The sequence below is a fragment of the Anolis sagrei genome, chromosome X, assembly GCF_037176765.1.
Source record: "Anolis sagrei isolate rAnoSag1 chromosome X, rAnoSag1.mat, whole genome shotgun sequence".
NCBI lineage: Eukaryota > Metazoa > Chordata > Lepidosauria > Squamata > Dactyloidae > Anolis > Anolis sagrei.
Window position 1 is genome coordinate 12,242,085 of NC_090034.1, and position 21,676 is coordinate 12,263,760.

General features: G+C 41.7%; 1 protein-coding gene across 1 annotated transcript; it reads left to right on the forward strand.

The window, feature by feature from the left end:
* The first annotated feature begins 2,024 nt into the window (after positions 1-2,024).
* LOC132782112 (developmentally-regulated GTP-binding protein 2) lies at positions 2,025-20,249 on the forward strand. The gene is made up of 13 exons (XM_067473601.1): positions 2,025-2,142; positions 5,352-5,512; positions 5,872-5,961; positions 7,027-7,087; positions 7,268-7,358; positions 7,800-7,872; positions 8,159-8,249; positions 10,966-11,063; positions 12,544-12,620; positions 12,763-12,851; positions 16,216-16,274; positions 16,463-16,516; positions 17,750-20,249. The coding sequence occupies exons 1-13, from the start codon at positions 2,079-2,081 to the stop codon at positions 17,834-17,836; spliced, it is 1,095 nt and encodes a 364-aa protein (XP_067329702.1). The 5' UTR covers positions 2,025-2,078; the 3' UTR covers positions 17,837-20,249.
* Positions 20,250-21,676: the final 1,427 nt, after the last annotated feature.

The window sequence follows — 21,676 nt, forward strand, 5'->3', positions numbered from 1 at the left end:
TTGTCACTGCCTCCACGTTTTCTCCCTCTATTTGCCAATTATCAATCAGTCTGGTTGCCATAATCATAAACTCTTGCCATAATAAGGAATTAAAACTAAGATGGTGAAAACAAGAGTGCTTTTAAAGCAGCCTTTGCAATGCAAGGTCAGAAAAACAGATTAAAACATAGGAAATGTAAGGTAAAGGTTTTCCCCTGAAGCAGTTACAGAAACTCAGAACCACTAAATGGGTATGAGAACTACGGGCCCATCTACACTGCCATATAATGCAGTTTCAGAATGCAGATTAACAGCATTGAATTGGATTATATGGCAGTGCAGACTCATATAAAGGTAAATGTCCCCTGTCATTAAGTCCAGTCGTGTCCGACTCGGGGTTGGTTCTCATCTCTATCTCTAAGCCAAAGAGTCGGCGTTGTCCATAGACACCTCCAAGGTCATGTGGCCGGCATAATTGCATTACCTTCCCTCAGAAGCAGCACCTATTGATCTACTCACATTTGCATGTTTTCAAACTGCTAGGTTAGCAGAAGCTGGGGCTAACAGCGGGAGCTCACCCCTCTCCCCAGATTCAAGCCTGCACTCTCGATCAACAAGTTCAGAAGCTGAGTGGTGTAACCCACTCCCCCACATAGGTAAAGGTAAAGGTTTTCTCCTGGCATTAAGTGCAGTGATGTCCGACTCTGGAGGTTGGTGCTCATCTCCATTTGTAAGCCGAAGAGCCGGCATTGTCCATAGACACCTCCAAGGTCTATGGACCTTACCCTCCCACCGGAGCAGTACCTATTGATCTATTCAAATTTGCATGTTTTCGAACTGCTAGGTTGGCAGAAGCTGGGGCTAACAGCGGGAGCTCACCCCACTCCCCGAATTCAAACCTGAGACCTTTTAATCAGCAAGTTCAGCAGCTCAGTGGTGTAACCCACTCTGACACATAGGTAAAGGTTTTCCCCTGACATTAAGTGCAGTGATGTCCGACTCTGGGGGTTGGTGCTCATCTCCATTTGTAAGCCGAAGAGCCGGCGTTGTCCATAGACACCTCCAAGGTCTATGGACCTTACCCTCCCACCGGAGCAGTACCTATTGATCTATTCAAATTTGCATGTTTTCAAACTGCTAGGTTGGCAGAAGCTGGGGCTAACAGCGGGAGCTCACCCCACTCCCTGAATTCAAACCTGAGACCTTTTAATCAGCAAGTTCAGCAGCTCAGTGGTGTAACCCACTCTGACACATAGGTAAAGGTTTTCCCCTGACATTAAGTGCAGTGATGTCCGACTCTGGGGGTTGGTGCTCATCTCCATTTGTAAGCCGAAGAGCCGGCGTTGTCCATAGACACCTCCAAGGTCTATGGACCTTACCCTCCCACCGGAGCAGTACCTATTGATCTATTCAAATTTGCATGTTTTCGAACTGCTAGGTTGGCAGAAGCTGGGGCTAACAGCGGGAGCTCACCCCACTCCCCGAATTCAAACCTGAGACCTTTTAATCAGCAAGTTCAGCAGCTCAGTGGTGTAACCCACTCTGACACATAGGTAAAGGTTTTCCCCTGACATTAAGTGCAGTGATGTCCGACTCTGGGGGTTGGTGCTCATCTCCATTTGTAAGCCGAAGAGCCGGCGTTGTCCATAGACACCTCCAAGGTCTATGGACCTTACCCTCCCACCGGAGCAGTACCTATTGATCTATTCAAATTTGCATGTTTTCAAACTGCTAGGTTGGCAGAAGCTGGGGCTAATAGTGGGAGCTCACCCCACTCCCTGAATTCAAACATGCGACCTTTCAATCAGCAAATCAGTGGTTTAACCCAATGCGACACACAGTCGATAATAAAATCATCATGATTACTATTATTATTACGATTATTATCATTATTATTATTATTATCATCATCATCATCATCATCCAAAGCTGAAGGGAGAGGATAAGCATGGCATTTCCAGAACAGGAAAAAGGCGGAGCCAAAAGTCCTCGTCCGTGGTTGTCGAGGGGGGCTCATAAGCGCGACGGACCTATAAAGGCAAAGCGACTTCCGGGAGCGCTGCTTCCGGTGTGTTTTGCCCACTTTGCCAGCCGCCACGATGGGGATCTTGGAGAAGATCGCGGAGATCGAAAAAGAGATCGCCCGGACCCAGAAAAACAAAGGTGGGGATCCTAAGGGAAAAGGAAATGGGGAAGCAGAAGCCCACCCACCCCCAGTGATCAAGGGTCTGGAGAACAAGCCCTATGAGGAGCGGCTTAAGGAGCTGGGCATGTTTAGCCTGAAGAAGAGAAGGCTGAGAGGAGATATGATAGCCATGTATAAATATGTGAGAGGAAGCCACAGGGAGGAGGGAGCAAGCTTGTTTTCTGCTTCCTTGGAGACTAGGACGCAATGGAACAATGGCTTCAAACTACAAGAAAAGAGATTCCATCTGAACACGAGGAAGAACTTCCTGACTGTGAGAGCCGTTCAGCAGTGGAACTCTCTGCCCCGGAGTGTTGTGGAGGCTCCTTCTTTGGAAGCTTTTAAACAGAGGCTGGATGGCCATCTGTCAGGGGTGATTTGAATGCAGTATTCCTGCTTCTTGGAAGGGGGTTGGACTGGATGGCCCAAGAGGTCTCTTCCAACTCTAGGATTCTATGATTCTAAGTGGAGTCCTTTCGGCTTCTTCACCTGTTGGCCATCTGCTTGGGCCAAATGCATTGAAATGAGGGATTTTAGACAATGTACTAAACATTCCGACATAGTATATTCTTCCTCGAGATTCCATCTGAACACGAGGAAGAACTTCCTGACTGTGAGAGCAGTTCAGCAGTGGAACTCTCTGCCACGGAGTGTGGTGGAGGCTCCTTCTTTGGAAGCTTTTAAACAGAGGCTGGATGGCCATCTGTCAGGGGTGATTTGAATGCAACATTCCTGCTTCTTGGCAGAATGGGGTTGGACTGGATGGCCCAAGAGGTCTCTTCCAACTCTAGGATTCTATGATTCTATGATTATTATTCTTCTATTTTCTTTTGAAGTGATGTTTTAAGTGTCTTTTGTGTGAGTTTTAGCTATATTGCCACAAGTGGCTGTTTCTCTCTATCTATGAGGCAAGTGAAGAATAGTAGTGATTATAATAATAAATATTATTATTATTATTTGTGAAATTAGGAGGTGGCTGCAATTGAATATCTTTTTTATGTATTATTTATTTATTTATTTGCTTCACTTCTCAGCCATCAGGCGACTCAGTGCGGTTAACAACCAGTATCAACAATACAATACAAAATCATTAATCATTTAAAACAGTAATATCCATTAATTAACATCAGAACATCAATACAACAATACAGAAAAACAACAATCCATCACGTCTCATCAATAGAATCAGCATCCAATCTCGTTGTCCATTAATCCATATTCCAATAATCAATCAATTGTACTGCTTAGTTGAAAGCCTGATCAAAAAGCCAGGTCTTCACTCTCTTCCTGAATGCCAATAAGGAGGGGGCCGATCTAATGTCTGTAGGAAGGGCGTTCCACAGCCGGGGGGCCACTACTGAGAAGGCCCTGTCTCTCGTCCCCGGCAGGCATGCTTGTGAAGCCTGCGGGACCGAGAGCAGGGCCTCCCCAGACGATCTTAACGTCCTAACTGGTTCATAGGAGGAGATGCGTTCGGACAGGTAGGTCGGGCCAGAACCGTTTAGGGCTTTAAAGGCTAAAGAACAAATTATTATTATTATTATTATTATTATTATTATTATTACTATTATTATTGGGACATATGTATGTTCTGAATCTATGAAGGAAAGAAACCAAAACAGGCTAAAAAAAGAACAAATTATTATTATTATTATTATTATTATTATTATTATTGGGACATATGTATGTTCTGAATCTATGAAGGAAAGAAACCAAAATGGTCAAAAAGAAGAACAAATTATTATTATTATTATTATTATTATTATTATTATTATTGGGACATATGTATGTTCTGAATCTATGAAGGAAAGAAACCAAAACAGGCTAAAAGAAGAACAAAATATTATTGTTATTATTTGAAACACAGCAAGATGAGTCCACAGCAGACACTGCTGGCTGTTGTATTGGATCACACATCGGACACTTCCCAAGTGTTTAGGACGGTGTGATGTATCAACGAATTATTATTTATTTATTTATTTATTTATTTGTTGCATTTGTTGACCGCCGTTCTCAGCCCTTATTATTATTGAGACATCTGAATCTATGAAGGAAAGAAATCAAATAATCAAGGACAAATAATAATAATAATAATAATAATAATAATAATAATAGAGACATATGTATGGTTTGAATCTATGAAAGAAAGAAAGGAAAATAGTCAAGAAGAATAAATAATAATAATAATAATTACAACATATGTATGGTCTGAATCTATGAAGGAATCAAACCAAAATGGTAAAAAAGAAGAACATATTATTATTATTGCTATTATTATAATTGGGACATATGTATGGTCTGAATCTATGAAGGAAAGAAACCATAATAGGAAAAAAGAAGAACAAATTATTATTGTTATTATTTAAAACACAGCAAAATGAGTCCACAGCAGACACTGCTGGTTGTTGTATTGGATCACACATCGGACACTTCCCAAGTGTCTAGGACTGTGTGATATATACGCGAATTATTATATTATTATTATTATTGAGACATATGTATGGTCTAAATCTATAAAGGAAAGAAAGTAAAATAGTCAAGAGGAATAATAATAATAATAGTAATAGAGACATGTACGGTCTGAATCTATGAAGGAAAGAGAGCAAAATAGTCAAAATGAAGAAATTATTATTATTATTATTGAAACATATGTTTGGTCTAAAGCTATGAAGAAAAGAAACCAAAATACATGAAGAAGAACTATTATTATTATTCTTATTATTATTAGAGGCATATGTCTGGTCTGAAGATATGAAGGAAATAAAACCAAAGAAGAACAAATTATTATTACTACTATTATTGAAACATATTTCTAGTCTGAATTTATGAAGGAACTAAACCAAAATAGGTCAAGAAGAAGAACACATTATTATTATCAGTAGTAGTAGTAGTAGTAGTATTCACAAGGATTTATTATGAAAGAACCGATCTAACTTTAACTTACAATTCACATATATAAAGGTCAAAGTATGTGTGTATGTTGATGGGTTAGTTTCAACCGCAAAGGCTCCTCCATGACTTGATGAATCTGGACCAAACTTGGCTCACAGACGCTTCATTATACAACTTAAAATAATGGAGGGGTTTGGACTAAAAGGACCACCCTTTTCAGGCACAGTTATATACACAAATGGAAAATAAAGCTGGCACGCTGCCTCACTGATGGCCCTGTTTTTGTCCTTCCTAGCGACGGAGTACCACCTTGGCTTGCTGAAGGCCAAGCTGGCCAAGTACAGAGCCCAGCTTCTGGAACCGTCCAAATCAGCTGCCGCGAAAGGCGAAGGCTTTGATGTGATGAAGTCGGGAGACGCCCGAGTGGCGCTGATTGGTTTCCCTTCTGTGGGTAAGGTCAGTGACAGCAGGGGAAGTCATGTTCCTCTCTCCATTGTTACTGCATTTCCTTGAGGCTAATGCACAGCTGAATGCAAGGTGCACCTCTGTCTTCAAAATCCTGAAACCAGAAAAAACTATTTGCTCCTGAATGCAATGTGCAGTGGCAAAAAAATGTTCTCTTTTTGCCAGAGCAGTCGGTTTACAAGAATGAAGTGCTAATAATAATAATAATATACAATCTCAAGCCATTACTTTATTAGATGACTTAAACTCCACATCATTTGGCTTATTTGCCAGTTACAGGCATCTACTATTTTTCTCCTTTGGGATCCGAACCCTTTTATCACCAACACACTTGTTTCTTCTTTTTTCAGTCCACATTTTTGAGTTTAATGACTTCCACGGCCAGTGAGGCAGCGTCTTATGAATTTACAACATTGACCTGTATTCCTGGAGTCATAGAGGTAAATGCCATTTTCTTTTATTGTTCTTTCCTTGTAGGGTAGGACACTAGAACAAATATTCTGAATGACATTGATATAAGATTGTGCCATTTTCTTGATTTATTTTTATATTCTGTTTATTTCCCAAGTTGTCTCATAACAGAATAAATTTACATGCAGGCCAAAATCAGTGCAGATAAAGAAGTTTGAAAACACGAGTAGAAACTATTCTGTAACAGTGTAAAAGCATACAATGATACAGTGAACTATGGACAGGAAAAAAACTTTGTTTATCTAAATCAGGCATCCTCAAACTGCGGCCCTCCAGCTGTTTTGGCCTCCAACTCCCAGAAGCCCTAGTCAGCTTGTTCAGTGGTTGGGAATTCTGGGAGTTGGAGGCCCAAACAGCTGGAGGGCCGCAGTTTGAGGATGCCTGATCTAAATAGAGAAGTGTTTAGAGCAAAGAGGGAACCATCTTAGCCTCGAGTTGAAGGCCCTCTTATGTGTTTCTCCCTTTTATCTAAAAGTAGATTAGGTCCCCAGCAATGCCCAGGTTAAGTAATTTGTAACGCTATTTGTTTTTGGAATTTATGGATGGTACCATAAAGAAAAGATGGGTGAACTACCACTCTCATCATCCCAGGTCCATTCCACCCCAAACTCCGCGAATACTTAGTTGGTCATGTTGGGTGTGTTGCTAGATTGTTTATGGTAGTGCTTCTCAACCTGTAGGTCCTCAGATGTTTTGGCCTTCAACTCCCAGAAATCCTAACAGCTGGTAAACCGGTTGGGATTTCTGGGAGTTGTAGACCAAAACACCTGGTGACCCACAGGTTGAGAACCACTGGTCTGTGGGGTTCACAGTGCTCTCTGGAAGTGGGAACCATCTTGGAAAATAGATATATGTAGACAAACATATTTGCAGTTTTATATACAGAGATACTTACATCCGGGCTCCTTCCCTACATCCAAAGTGGCAAACAGAGCCAACAGACAGCTTTTATAAGAACCATCTTTAAAAGGCCAAATACCAAGAAGCTTGCCTTCTCTATCTGCAACTCTTCGGGGTTTATTTCTCTTTTGCAGTACAAAGGAGCCAACATCCAGCTTCTAGATCTTCCTGGGATCATTGAAGGAGCAGCACAAGGTAACCGCCTTTTTTATTCTTGCTTTGCATTCCTAATGCTCTGTTGATCGGTTTCTAGTTTGTTTTTTGCTCACTTTTTGAGTGGGGAAAGTGGGATATCCTACTGTGGTGCACTTTGATAGGCAGGAACTAAATGTACAGGGTTTTTCCCCTTTGAGAGCATTGTCTTTTGCTCTTTAGGAAAAGGCCGCGGGCGCCAAGTGATTGCTGTGGCTCGAACATCAGACGTTGTCATCATGATGCTAGATGCCACCAAGGGAGAAGTGCAGAGGTGAGTCTTGCGGCAGGGAATGGATGGGAGGCTGAATAATACACGCAACAATGGGATTTGCTTGGGCTGGGAATGTTGGGCATGGTAGTCCTGCCGATGTGGAGGCTGCTGGACTTGGAGTTCTACAGCAATTGGGGTGGGATCCATAGACATTGTGTTTAGTGGGACTCCAAAGACCTTCTAATCCGACTTCTCACCAATGAGCCACTTTGAATCTCTTTTTTAGAGTCTCTTTCCTGAGCAATGTAACATTAAGTGAGGGTCTTATCTCCTTCAGTTTGGATGCTTGGGTTTGGGGACAGAAAACAAGCTTGTTCCATCTAATACAGTACTGGGCTGTTCTGTAGAAGGGCATATTACTATGTTTTTTGTACTAGCTTTGTCTGGGTGCTAATACAATTCTTCTTGGCTCTATTCCCCCTTCTTTCCTGTATCCTATAGAGCTCTCTTGGAAAAGGAGCTGGAGTCGGTGGGCATCCGGTTGAACAAATGCAAGCCCAATATTTATTTCAAGGTGAGTTCTGGGCATCCTCTGATACAGGAATCAGGCCACAGCTTGATGGCACTTCTTTGCATGCAGAAAGTCCTGCGTTCAAGTCCTGAACGTGCTTGTCAAAGCAGGGAGGTGAAACTTGGGGTCTTTTGGATGATGATAGACTCATTTCCATCGATGGGAGGTCTGTCGATGGGTGTGTTGTCCAATATGGTCTTACTGTGTTTTGAAGCAATGTGTCTGAGCTCTGGTTCTGAACTCTTCTGAGGTGATGTAGAAAGATGGCCTTACCTTTCTCTCCTTTCAGCCCAAGAAAGGCGGAGGCATCTCTTTCAACTCCACAGTGACCCTGACCCAGTGCTCTGAGAAACTGGTACAGCTCATCCTCCATGAATACAGTATCCTTTGGTTGATGTGGGTGATGCTGCCATCTCAGGGCTCAGGATTATGGGGCCTGCTGTCCAAGGCTGGAATAGTCATAGGTTATATGGACCTATGTATGGACCTGGCTGATGCTGAGCAAACTAGGGCAGCTAACACCTCAAAATGGCTAAGTAATGTATGACGGTGGGGATAATGAGATCCAGATTTCACCTTTTGGGGGAGATCTAGTACCTCTGGAGACATGTGTCAGATCTGAAGCCATGAAAAAAGAAACTAAAGTAGTCAAGAAGAACAAAAGCACCACATTGTTGTTGTTATTATTATTACTATTATTATTAAAGGTTATTTATTATTATTAAATAATAATGTAATAATATTTAATAATAATTTAATAATATTACTAAATTATTATTATCATTAGTAGTAGTAGTAGTAGTAGTAGTAAAGGTAAAGGTTTCCCTTTGACAGTAAGTCTAGTAGTGTTCAACTCTGGGGGATGGTGCTCATCTCCATTTCTAAGCCAGCAGTGTCTATAGGTACCTACTAGGTCAGTGGTTCTCAACCTGTGGATCCCCAGATGTTTCTGGCCTACAATTCTCAGAAATCCCAGCCAGTTTATCAACTTATGATTTCTGGGAGTTGAAGGCGAAAATATCTGGGGACCCACAGGTTCAGAAGCACTGTCCTAAGTCATGTGTGTTGGGCAAGTGGGCTTACTAACAAAAGACCCTCATAAATGTACAGCAGAGTAACTTATTAGGAGCAGCATGACCCAGCACGAGTAGCCAAAAAGTGATAAAAAGAACAAAAACACACAGAACGATGTTATCTCTTCCGTAGGAGGCTTTTCTTTATAGCAAAATAATATGGTTGCACTATTTACAAAAACAAAGTTCAGCCTTCACGCTGGAGCTTCACAAATAAGGCCTTCTCATACGGAGGCCTACTAACACTGAGGCCTACCTCACTCTGAGGACTTTCTCCCACTAAGGCCTCTCTCAGACTGAGGCAAACTAACACTGAGGCCTACCTCACACTGAGGCCTCTCTCAGACTGAAGCCTCTCTCAGACTGAGGCCTCTCTCAGACTAAGGCAAACTAACACTGAGGCCTACCTCACACTGAGGCCTTTCTCCCACTAAGGCCTCTATCAAACTGAGGCAAACTAACACTGAGGCCTACCTCACACTTTCTCCCACTAAGGCCTCTCTCAGACTGAGGCAAACTAACACTGAGGCCTACCTCACACTGAGGGCTACCTCAGACTGAGGCCTACTAACACATTGAGGCCTACCTCGGACTTAGGGCTACTAAGCTACAGGCACACCTGCTAATATTGAACTGCAGCTTTTGCTGAGTCATTGCATCCATTTAACCCTTTCAGTGCTTGACTCACATTTTTGTAATTAAAAGTATCTAGTTAATTTTTAATATTTCTGACGTGGCCAGTATGACTGCATGGAGCGCCATTACCTTCCCGCCAAGGCGGTACCTATTGATCTACTCACATTTGCATGTTTTTGAACTGCTAGGTTGGCAGAAGCTGGGCCTAACAGCAGGAGCTCACCCTGTTTCTCGGATTCAAACTGCCAACCTTTAGGTCAACGAGTTCAGCAGCTCAGCGGTTTAACCCGCTGTGCCATCAGGGCCACTTTTTTACTATTATTACTATTATTATCACTATTATTTTATCATGATTTATTATTAATAATTATTATTTTATATTGTTCTTGTAGTTGTAGTGTGACCCCTGTATCCACATTTTCATTTAGCCATATCTGATGAACTATACTCTCCCTAAGCATTCTCTAGGTCCTCTAGCTTCTTATGGCCTTCTTGAATGAGAAAGTCTATTATACAGTTTTACATATCGACGCAAAGACATGGAAACAAAGGGTATCCATCATCGTTATCGTCAAACCTAATTTAGATCCCACATTCTCCCCCCAAAAGTAGGATTCAAATGTATAGATGAAAAATAAAGAGTTTATTTATTTATAGCATTTATATCCCGCCCTTCTCACCCCGAAGGGAACTCAGGGCGGATCACAGAACACATACATGGCAAACATTCAGTGCCGTTAAACAGGCAGGACAGACAACATATACAGGTATTATGTTGTCATTTTCCCAACTTTGACATCCTGGAGGCTGTGCTTGATTCCGATCACAGGGGTATGATGTCACTCCATCCTCTGTGGTGAAGAGCCCTTGATCACAGACTTCCTCCTTCCTTTGATCGCTGACATGTTCTGCGATTTCCTTTATGGTGCTGTAAAACACCTTCCTGCTTAAGCGGTGCCTGATTTCTCTACTCACAGCTGTTTTCGAACTGCTTAGGTGGGTAGTAAGCTGGGCTGAAGGTCGGGTGCTTATCCTGACTCTGGGTTTGAACTGCCAACCTTTTGATTGGTTAGATGTATTGCTGCTGTGATTAACTAGCTGTGCTAAAGCCCAGTGAAACATGCAAGAAGTCAACATGAATATTAAACCAGACCCAAAATAATATTTGAATTGAATGAAAACTGTCAAGAACATTTCGAACGTTTAGAACAGGGGACCCCAAGCTTAGGCCATTGGCTTCAATAGTCTGAGCACCCCTAGTTTAGAATATAATGCCAAAAAAAACCCCCAGTTAATAGGCACGTAATCATGATGGTGTTTATTCACTCTGCGACAAAAGAGTTCAGTCAAGCTCTGAAGTGTTTGAACTTAACTCTTTAAATCTGAGAAATCTTCAATGCGGAGGTGCTGTTCAGGGAGGACTGTTCGCCGGACGAATTCATCGACGTGATTGTCGGCAACCGCGTCTACATGCCTTGCCTTTACGTGAGTCTTTTGGGTTATGAGCTTTGTCCTAACTAATTGAGCCAATACGATCCCTCTTGGAAACCTCTCAGAGCTTGGCCAAGGTCTTCTTTTGCACTGCAACTGCTAACATGCCCGTAGCGCCAGCTGAAGGGCTCTCAGAGTTATAGCACAGAAAAAGAATTGGGTTGTTGTGAGTTTTCTGGGCTGTATGGCCATGTTCCAGAAGCATTCTCTCCTGATGTTTCACCCACCTCTATGGCAGGCATTCTCAGAGGTTTGTTATGGGCTCTAAATACAACTTTCTAGAGCCGTGTTCGAGTTGAGTTTGGGCAAGCTACACTCTTGGCCTCAGAAAACCTCATGATAATGTCACCATAATTTGGAAAGAACCCCAAAACACACAATGAAACCCCATTTGTGTCTTTTTCCTGTCTTTTAGATCCCTTTAAATCCTTGCTAAAGTTGAGGACATCCTGCTTTTCCATTAACTTGAGAACTTCAGGTTTTTATCTTTATACTAGCTGTATCTGCCAGGCGTTGCTGTGGCCAACCTTCCCTTCCTCTTTCTCTCCTTCTTTCTTTCTCTCCTTCCTTTCCCTTTTTTCTTTCCTTCCTCCTTCTCTTCCTCTTCCCTTCCTTCCTTTCCCCCTTTTATTTCCCTTCCCCCTTCCTCCCGCTCTTTCTTCTCTACCTATTCTTGAACTGCAATTCCCAGCAGTCCTCCTGATTGATTGATTAATTTATTTACCTATCTATCTCTATCTAATCTATCTATCCGGAGGATTGCTGGGAGTTGCAGTCCAGGAATAGGAAATTGGAAATATGCAGGGTTTGGGATGCTCTCAAAGAAATCCAGGGAGAAGAAAGCTTGCGTCTTGGAAGCAGAGCATTTGGATCCTCCTCCTCTCCTAAAGGGCCTGGACTAGGGGATGCTGGGAGCTGTAGTCCAGAAGAGAGTGTGAATATGCTTTTGTGTGTGGGTTTTATTGCTAGGCGGATCATTTTTGTACATGCGCTGTAACATCTTTTTGCTTTATTTTTTTTTCTTTTAAGTCCCTTCTGCTGTGTTTTTCAGTGTTTTTATGAGTGATGGTCACTCATTGGCCTGATAGGTGTGTCCAAATTTGGTGTCAATTCGTCCAGTGGTTTTTGAGTTATGTTAATCCCACAAACGAACATTACATGTTCATTTATATAGATAAAAATGTCAAGGAAGATATCTCACAGTCAATGGCGAGCAGTGGAAGGAAGATTCCACAAGAAAATGTCCTTTTTCTTAATTCTCAATCATTTGTAGACTGGAGTGACACTCTTATATATGGTTTTTTTCTGTATTTTTTCCCATTTTGGAAAAAGTCAAAAGGGCAATCATTAGCTATAGCATCAAATGAGACAGATCCCTTCCTTTGCAATCTCTATTGAGCTTATTATGAAAGAGAAGAGCTGCTTTTATTTTTGGACCGCATTTCTCTTCTTCTTTTTTTCTTCCCTTCTGTAGGTTTACAACAAAATAGACCAGATCTCCATGGAGGAGGTAGACCGTCTCGCCCGAAAACCCCACAGTGTTGTCATTAGGTAAGGGCAGAGGAGCCCCTCCGAAAACAAACCTCTCCATCTTGTTGCCTTTGTGCAGGTGGCCCTTATTTCCTAGGGTGTGTTACAATGGGATATTTGGGATATGAACCTCTCAGTTTCCCATTTCGTGGTTCCTCCATAGTTGCGGAATGAAGCTGAACTTGGACTACTTGCTGGAGCAGCTGTGGGAATGCCTGGCCCTGACCTGCATCTTCACAAAGAAAAGGGGCCGTAAGTGAAGCATGGGGGGGGGGGGGGGTCCCATAAAGCCAAAATACCAAAGTATAGAAATGTTTTATTTCTGTTTTATTGACTGTTCTAAAGCCTTCGACTGTGTGGATTATAATAAATTGTGGCAAGTTCTTGGTGGCACAGATGGGGAGACCAAGCCACCTTGTCTATCTCCTGAGGAATCTGTATAACAACCAAGTGGCAATGGTAAGAGCATGGAACAACCAACGGGTTCAAGATTGGGAGCGGAGCACGGCAGGGCTGTCTACTCTCACCCTCCCTATTCAACTTGTATGCAGAACATATGCGACGTGTGGGGGCTTGAAGAATCCAAGGCTGGAGTTAAAATGGCTGGAAGAAACATTGACAACCTTAGATATGCAGATGATACCACTTTAAGGGCTGAAAGCAAGGAGGAATTAAGGAGCCTTCTATCCAAGATGAAAGAAGTCATGCTACCCCTCTCTTCTGCCTTGGTCAGACCACATCTGGAATACTGTGTCCAATTCTGGGCACTGCAATTGAAATGAGATGTTGAAGGGTGGAATGTGTCCAGAGGAGGGCGACCAAAATGATCAAGGGTCTGGAGAACAAGCCCTCTGAGGAGTGGCTTAAAGAGCTGGGCATGTTTAGCCTTCAGAAGGGAAGGCTGAGGGGAGACATGATGGCCATGTATAAATGTGTGAGGGGAAGTCATAGGGAGGAGGGAGAAAGATTGTTTTTTGCTGCCCTGGAGACCAGGACGCAGAACAATGGCTCCAAACTACGGGAAAGGAGATTCCATCTGAACATGAGGAAGAACTTCCTGACTGTGAGAGCCGTTCAGCAGTGGAACTCTCTGCCCCGGAGTGTGGTGGAGGCTTCTTCTTTGGAAGCTTTTAAACAGAGGCTGGATGGCCATCTGTCGGGTGATTTGAATGCAATATTCCTGCTTCTTGGCAGGGAGTTGGACTGGATGGCCCATGAAATCTCTTCCAACTCTTTGATTCTATGATTCTGTGATTCTATGAAATAGGTGAGGGAAGTCATAGGGAGGAGGGAGCAAGCTTGTTTTCTGGGGTGCTTTGAATGCAATATTCCTGCTTCTTGGCAGAAAGGGGTTGGACTGGATGGCCCACGAGGTCTCTTCCAAGATTCAATGAGAGAAGAAAGTGCAAAAGCTGGGTTGCAGTGAAACATCCAAAAAGCCAAGATGATGGCAACCAGACTGATCGATAACTGGCAAATAAAGGGAGAAAACATGGAGGCAGTGACAGACTTTGCGTTTCTAGAAGCGAAGGTTACTACAGACGCAGACTGCAGCCAGGAAATCAGAAGATGTTTCCTTCTTGGGAGGAGAGCAATGACCAATCTCGATAAAATAGTGAAGAGTAGAAACACTGGAAACAAAGGACTGCATAGTTAAACCAATGGTATTCCCCATAGTAACCTATGGATGTGAGAGCTGGACCACAAGGAAGGCTGAGCAAAGGAAGAGAGGCGCTTTTGAACTGAGAGTACCTTGGATCGCAAGAAGATCCTATCAGTCCATACTCCAGGAAATAAAGCCTGTCTCCTCACTGTAGGGAAGGACATTAGAGGCAAAGATGAAGCACTTTGGCCACATAATGAGAAGAAAGTAAAGCTTAGAGAAGACAATGATGCTGGGGAATATGGAAGGAAAAAGGAAGAGGGGCCGACCAAGGACAAAGGTGGATGGATGGTATCCATGAAGTGACTGGCTTGACCTTGAAGGAGATGGGGGTGGCCACGGCCAACAGGGAGCTCTGGCCTGGGCTGATCCAGGAGGTCACAAAGAGTCGGAAGCGACTGAACTAATAATAACAACAACATAGAAATGTTAGGGAAAGGAGGGATAGAATAGATGGTTAGAGTTGGAAGATCCCTCTCTTCTAGCAGAAGGCTGACCCAGTCAACTTTCAATCATGAGTTTTGAGAGGGGATGGAGAGGAAAAGGGAAGTGCTGGGAGTTCATGGGTGTCTGGGGACATTCTAGTGCCACTATATTTCCATTCTGTATCTGTTTTTAGTGCAAGTTTTTAATGTTTTTGTGGTTTTATCAATGTACCTGCATAAAATGCCCTCGGAAGCACTTTATTTTGCCTGTTAGTGCAATTGAAACCCATTTCGTCCCTTGGAGCCCCTGTCCAGATACATTACATTGCTCCAGTGTTTTAAACTTTTAATCTTTGCAACCAGCCCTGCCCACTGTGATCAACTTTCTGTGTTCAAATATTGTGATTTTATATTGTTGCGATGTGTTTTTATACTGTTTCTTGTATGTTATCTTATTTTCTTATATTTTATTGTAGTATTTTTATGTTGTATATTTGCATTGTTGTATTTCTGGGCTTGGCCTCATGTAAGCTGTCCCGAGTCCCCTTGGGGAGATGGTGGCGAGGTATAAATAAATACATTATTATTATTATTATTATTATTATTATTATTATTATTACTAGCTGTACAAGCCACGCATTGCTGTGGCCAACCTTTCCTCTTTCTCTCCTTCTTTCCCTCCTTCCTTCACTCCCTCTTTCCTTCCTTCCCATCTTTCTTTCTCTTCTTCCTTCTCTATTTCTTTCCTTCTTTCCCCCATTTTCTTTCTCTTCTGCTGTCTCTTTCCTTCCTTCTCTCTTCTTTCCTTCCCCCCCTCTTTCTCTACATCTCCCCCCTTCCTTCGCTTCCTCTTTCTTTCCTTCTTTCCCTTTTTTCTTTCCTTCTCTCCTTCCTTCCCCCTTTTTCTTTCTCTCCTTCTTTCTCTCCTTTCTTCCTTTTCTACCTCTTTCCTTCCTTCTCTCTTTGCTTCCATGCTTCCTTCTCCCTTTCCTTCTTTCTTTCTTTCTTTCCCTCCCTCCCTCTTTCTTTTCTTTCTTTCTTTTTTCCCCTTCCCTCTCTTTCTTCCTTTTTTCTGTATTGTCATTTAGCTTTTTGTCATTAGCTTTTGGGAGCTTTTAAGTCCCTTCTGCTGTGTTTCTCAGTTTTTTTATGAGTGAAGGACATACATTGGGTGGTTAGGTGCATTGTGTCCAAATATGATGTCAACTTCCCCAGTGATTTTTGAGTTCTGTTAATCCCGCAAATGAACATCACATTTTTATTTATATAGATTATTATTATTATTATTATTATTATTATTATTATTATGTTCATATGTTTTTGACTTTGTTGGACCCTGCCTTGAGCCATTGCAAGAGGCGGGTAATCAATAAAATGTATTATTATTATTATTATTATTATTATTATTATTATTATATGTTCATATGTTTTTGACTTTGTTGGACCCTGCCTTGAGCCATTGGAAGAGGCGGATAATCAATAAAATGTATTATTATTACCAATATTGTATTTCTTTCTTCTCTTATAGAGAGACCAGATTTCTCTGACGCCATCATTCTCCGGAAAGGAGCCTCCGTAGAGCATGTGGTAAGTGCAGGACGAGTCTCTATATATGGAGTGAAACCAGGTCTCCATCCATCCCAGTTGTGTCAATTCAAGTTGCTGAACATCCCTAATCCTGAATGATTCCTGCTTGGCTAAAGCCAAGCTTTCCAAAGCCACAAAACTCTCCCAGCTTACCTTTGGACTTCCTATTTTTCCCTCCTTCTTTCTAGTGCCATAGTATTCATCGGACGTTAGCCAGCCAGTTCAAGTATGCCCTGGTTTGGGTAAGTTTGCCTTGGCAAAAGCGAAGCACAAACTAATGGCCAAATGCATTCCCCCAAACTCTATTCTTGTTGCCTTCAGAGCCTTCAACCATCCTCCATTTTTGTTTTGAAAACGAATTGGTTGAAATTCTTTGCAACTTTAGCCCCAAGTCTGTCTAAGACAGTGGTTCTCAACCTTTTTTTTTTGACCAGGGACCAGTCTCCAACATTAATACCAAAAGGGTTACGAATCAGTGTTTGGTCAGCTTTAGATTCGATATGGTTATTTGGGGTGTTGTTTCAGAAAATTGCATTGGATAGACCACATCTGCTCTTGTTTCTGATACAAAACATATGCTATCCAGTAGTCGCCATCTGCTCGCCCTCAGAAAACTATATTTAATAAGCTTCAGCACTATCAAAGGGTTTCATGGCTGGAATCACTAGGTTCTTGTGGGTTTTTTCGGGCTATAGGGCCATGTTCTAGAGGCATTTCTCCTGACGTTTCGCCTGCATCTATGGCAAGCATCCTCAGAGGTAGTGAGGTCTGTTGGAATTAGGACAATGGGTTTATATATCTGTGGAATCTGAGGAAACAACCAGGCACATCTTAACACCTCTCAACAAAAGATTTTCCCAGTCTCAGCCAGGCCTTCGTATGCTAATGAAGGTGGTCAGTTGAAACATTCACACCTAGCTCCAGCAGAGAAGAGCTCTTTGCCCCACCCCAGCCATTCCACAGACATATAACCCCATTGTCCTAATTCCAACGGACCTCACTACCTCTGAGGATGCTTGCCATAGATGCAGGCGAAACGTCAGGAGAAATGCCTCTAGAACATGGCCCTATAGCCCGAAAAAACCTCTAGTATATTTTAAAAATTAAAGAGATTTTCCATGCTCTCCTGGCCCCAAAGCTGTGTAAGACATCCCCCAAATTCATGAGCACATCCCCAGATACCCACTAACTCCCAATACTTCCCTTTTCCTCTGCATCTCCTCTCAAAATGGCCACCCAGTGTCACTCCAGGTCGCCATTTTGAGAAGGAATGCAGAGGAGAACACATTAAGGCATGAGTGTAATATTTGAGGTTTTAATAGGGGGGTTTTCATCGTCTCCAGTCCTTACATTATCATCTGTCCCTGGTCTGTCCAAGCATAAGGAATTTTGTTGTGTGGAGGATGTTGGGAGTTGTAGTCCAGAAAAAAGCGAGTTTTGGTGTTTGGCTAACCTTCGTCTCTTTGGACCCCAAGGGCACCAGCACCAAGTACAGCCCCCAGCGAGTGGGGCTCAACCACTTGATGGAGCACGAAGACGTCATCCAAGTGGTCAAGAAGTAAATGGCAGTCAGACAGGACATTGGGGACAAGCGGGACACAAAACGACACAAAGAGGAGCAAAGCAAAGGAAGAATCTCCTTTATTTACCCCATTCTCTACTTCCTCGGCCGCCATGCAACCTGCCTCAAAGCACACTGAATGCTGGAAGAGAGAACAATGTCGCCGGTTTCATGGAATGCACTCTCATTTTTTGGCAGCGAAGAGGTCGAATCCGTGGCCATGCCGTAACAACCAGGTCTCAGCTCCCTTTCCTAGAAATTTCCCAAGTCGTTCTTTCCTTCCTCAGAAGTTTCCAAAAGTTCAGGAAAACTATAAGTCTCAGTGATAGTCCTCAAACACAAGATAGTCCTCTTGCAGAAGTTTCTAAAAGTTCAGGAAAACTATAAATCTCAATGCTAATTATCGACCGCAAAGAAGTTCTTTCCTTCCTTAGAAGTTTCCAAAAGTCAGGAAAACTATAAGTCTCAATGATAATCCTCAAACATAAAATAGTTTTTTTCCTCCTGCAGAAGTTTCTAAAAATTCATAAAAACTATAAATCTCAATGCTAATTATCGAATGCAAATAAGTTATTTCCTTCCTTAGAAGCTTCCAAAAGTCAGGAAAACTATACGTCTCAATAGTCCTCAAACATAAAATAGTTTTTTCCTCCTGCAGAAATTTCTTAAAGTTCAGGAAAACTATAAGTCTCAGAGATAATCCTCAAACACAAAATAGTTTTTTCCTCCTGCAGAAGTTTCTAAAAGTTCAGGAAAACTATAAATCTCAATGCTAATTATTGAACGCAAAGAAGTTCTTTCCTTCCTTAGAAGTTTTCAAAAGTCAGGAAAACTATACATCTCAATGATAGTCCTCAAACACAAAATAGTTCTTCCCTCTTGCAGAAGTTTCTAAAAGTTCGGGAAAACTATAAATCTCAATGCTAATTATCGAACGCAAAGAAGTTCCTTCCTTAGAAGTTTCCAAAAGTCAGGAAAACTATACATCTCAATGATAGTCCTCAAACACAAAATAGTTCTTCCCTCTTGCAGAAGTTTCTAAAAGTTCAGAAAAACTATAAATCTCAATGCTAATTATCGAATGCAAAGAAGTTCTTTCCTTCCTTAGAAGCTTCCAAAAGTCAGGAAAACTATAAGTCTCAGTGATAGTCCTCAAACACAAAATAGTGCTTTCCTCTTGCGGAAGTTTCTAAAAGTTCAGGAAAACTATAAATCTCAATGCTAATTATTGACCGCAAAGAAGTTCTTTCCTTCCTTAGAAGTTTTCAAAAGTCAGGAAAACTATAAACCTCAGTGATAGTCCTTAAACAGTGCTTTCCTCCTGCAGAAGTTTCCAAAAGTTCAGGAAAACTATAAATCTCAATGCTAATTATCAAATGGCAAAAAAATTGTTTTCCTTCCACAGAAATTCCCCAGACTTTGTAGAACAGGTTTGAGAAAACCATATGTGTCAAGTGGAATTGAACACAAAAGAGTTCTGTCCTTTAAGCCGCAGAATGAGTTCGATAAAACCCATCAGATGCAATGATCATTTCCAAACACAAAAGAGTTCTTTCCTTTCTCAAACTTTGTAGAGCAAGTTTGAGAAAACTGTAAGTCTCCATGATGAAACTGCAGCCTCTTGGCTTCGTTACCAGAATTGTTTGCAGTATCAACAGTGTTGTCGAAGGTTTTCATGGCCGGAATCACTGGGTTGCTGTCAGTTTTCCAGGCTGTATGGCCATGTTCCAGAAGCATTCTCTCCTGACATTTTGCCCACACCAATGGCAGTCATCAGAGGTTGTGAGGTCTGTTGGAAACTAGGCAAGTGGGGTTTATATATCCGTGGAATGATGTCCAGGGTGGGAGAAAGGACTCTTGTCTGCTTAATGCCAGCTAACACCTCCCAACAAAGGATTCCCCCAGGCAACCAGGCTTTGAAGTTGAAAGGCCATTCAGTGCTAATCAAGCTGGCCAATTGCAACATTCACACTTGCCTCAAGCAGACAAGAGTTCTTTCTCCCACCCTGGACATCATTCCACAGGTATATAAACCCCACTTGCCTAGTTTCCAACAGACCTCACAACCTCTGAGAATGCCATGGATGTGCGCGAAACATCAGAAGAGAATGCTTCTGGAACATGGCCATACATCCTGGAAAACTCACAGCAACCCAGTATCAAGAGTGCCATAGTTTTGCCAGTGCTGATGTTTCCGCTCAACACAATAAAGTGAACCTAAAGTCAAACAGAAGAGGAGAATGATCTGTTTTTGGTCCTACAGCTCTTTGGGACTTTAGCTTCCTTGATCATTATTGGTATTGGGGGTATTGGGGCTCAGTTGGGTCCAAAAAAGAGATCAAAGTTTTCCACAAAATCATGTTCCCTACTGACATTTACTTCTCAACAAATAAAACTGTTCACATTAAAGCAAACCTTCGTGAAATGACTCCTGTTTCCTCTTCAAAAGGTTCCACTGCCTTGAATACATTTTTAGTCAGCCTTTAAGGAGTTTAACTTTACTTTTTAATACTGTTCATGTTTCATTCTATTTTATTGTTTGTATATTTTTAAATTGTATTTCATTCTGTTTTACTGTAAGCTGCCTTGAGTTTTTTGGGGTTTTTTTTTTTGTAGAGAGAGAAAGCGAGGTGTAAGTAAACATTATTATTATTATTATTATTATTATTATTATTATTATTATTTGATACACAGCGAGATGAGTACACAGCAAACAAGATCACTACGCTGGCTGTGTGATGTACTGGCAAATAATGCGTGCATATCCGAGTAGGGTATCCTTTTGTAGCTGACAGATGGTAATTTTGTCAGTGCCTATTGTTTTTAAGTGCAGGCCAAGGTCTTTAGGCACTGCACCCAATGTGTCTATCACCACTGGGACCACTTTGACTGGCTTGTGTCAGAGTCTTTGCAGTTCGATCTTTAAATCCTCATATTGTGTCAGCTTTCCCAGTTACTACTCAATCCTGCTGTCACCTGGGATTGCAACATCGACAATCCATATTTTGGTTTTTTTCCATGAATGTGAGGTCAGGAGTCTTGTGCTCCAAAAACCTGTCAGTCTGAATTCGGAAGTCTCAGAGTAGTTTGATGTGTTTATTTTCCGTAACTTTTTCAGGCTTGTGATCCCACCAGTTCTTTGTCACAGGCAGATGGAATTTGTGGCACATCTCAGCAACAGGATTATGCCTCTGCCTATAGTCTGTCTGCACAATCTTCTTGTAGCAGCTGAAGATGTGATCCATCATTTCATCTGCTTCCTTCCATTTGGAATCTGTCATCAATTTTTCAATTCTGGCTTTGATGGCATTGGTTATTATTATTATTATTATTATTATTATTAAATTACATTATTGTTATTATTATTATTATTATTATTATTATTATTATTATTTAACAGAACTTTTCTATATCTTAGTCTGTTATCCAAATAAGCAAGATGCTTTCAAAGTAATCCTATGGAAAACAATCTTACCAAATCCTTGCTTCCTCAATGGTTTAAACCTCATGAGATTTTCAATCTTTTTATGGTAATTTCTACTCAGGGGGAGGGAATACCATAATCACACCAGAAAAACTAAACAAGTATGTGTGTGTGTGTGTGTGTGTCTGTGTGTTTATCTGCGTTCAACCTACTGCTACTAGAAATAGCAAATTGGATGTTATCTGCTTGATTTATGGCAACCCCATCAATGCTGTACTACAAATCCCATTGACTGATTGGGTATGGTAACCCCATCAATGCTGTACTACAAATCCCATTGACTGGTTGGGTATGGTAACCCCATCAATGCTGTACTATAAATCCCATTGACTGATTGGGTATGGTAACCCCATCAAT

Bases quoted from the DNA above. Each gene is read 5' to 3' on its own strand.
- LOC132782112 (XM_067473601.1), top strand. From the start codon at position 2,079: ATGGGGATCTTGGAGAAGATCGCGGAGATCGAAAAAGAGATCGCCCGG. The intron at 5,513-5,871 runs GTCAGTGACAGC...TTCTTTTTTCAG, and splicing joins GTTTCCCTTCTGTGGGTAAG to TCCACATTTTTGAGTTTAAT. The intron at 16,517-17,749 runs GTAAGTTTGCCT...TTGGACCCCAAG, and splicing joins TCAAGTATGCCCTGGTTTGG to GGCACCAGCACCAAGTACAG.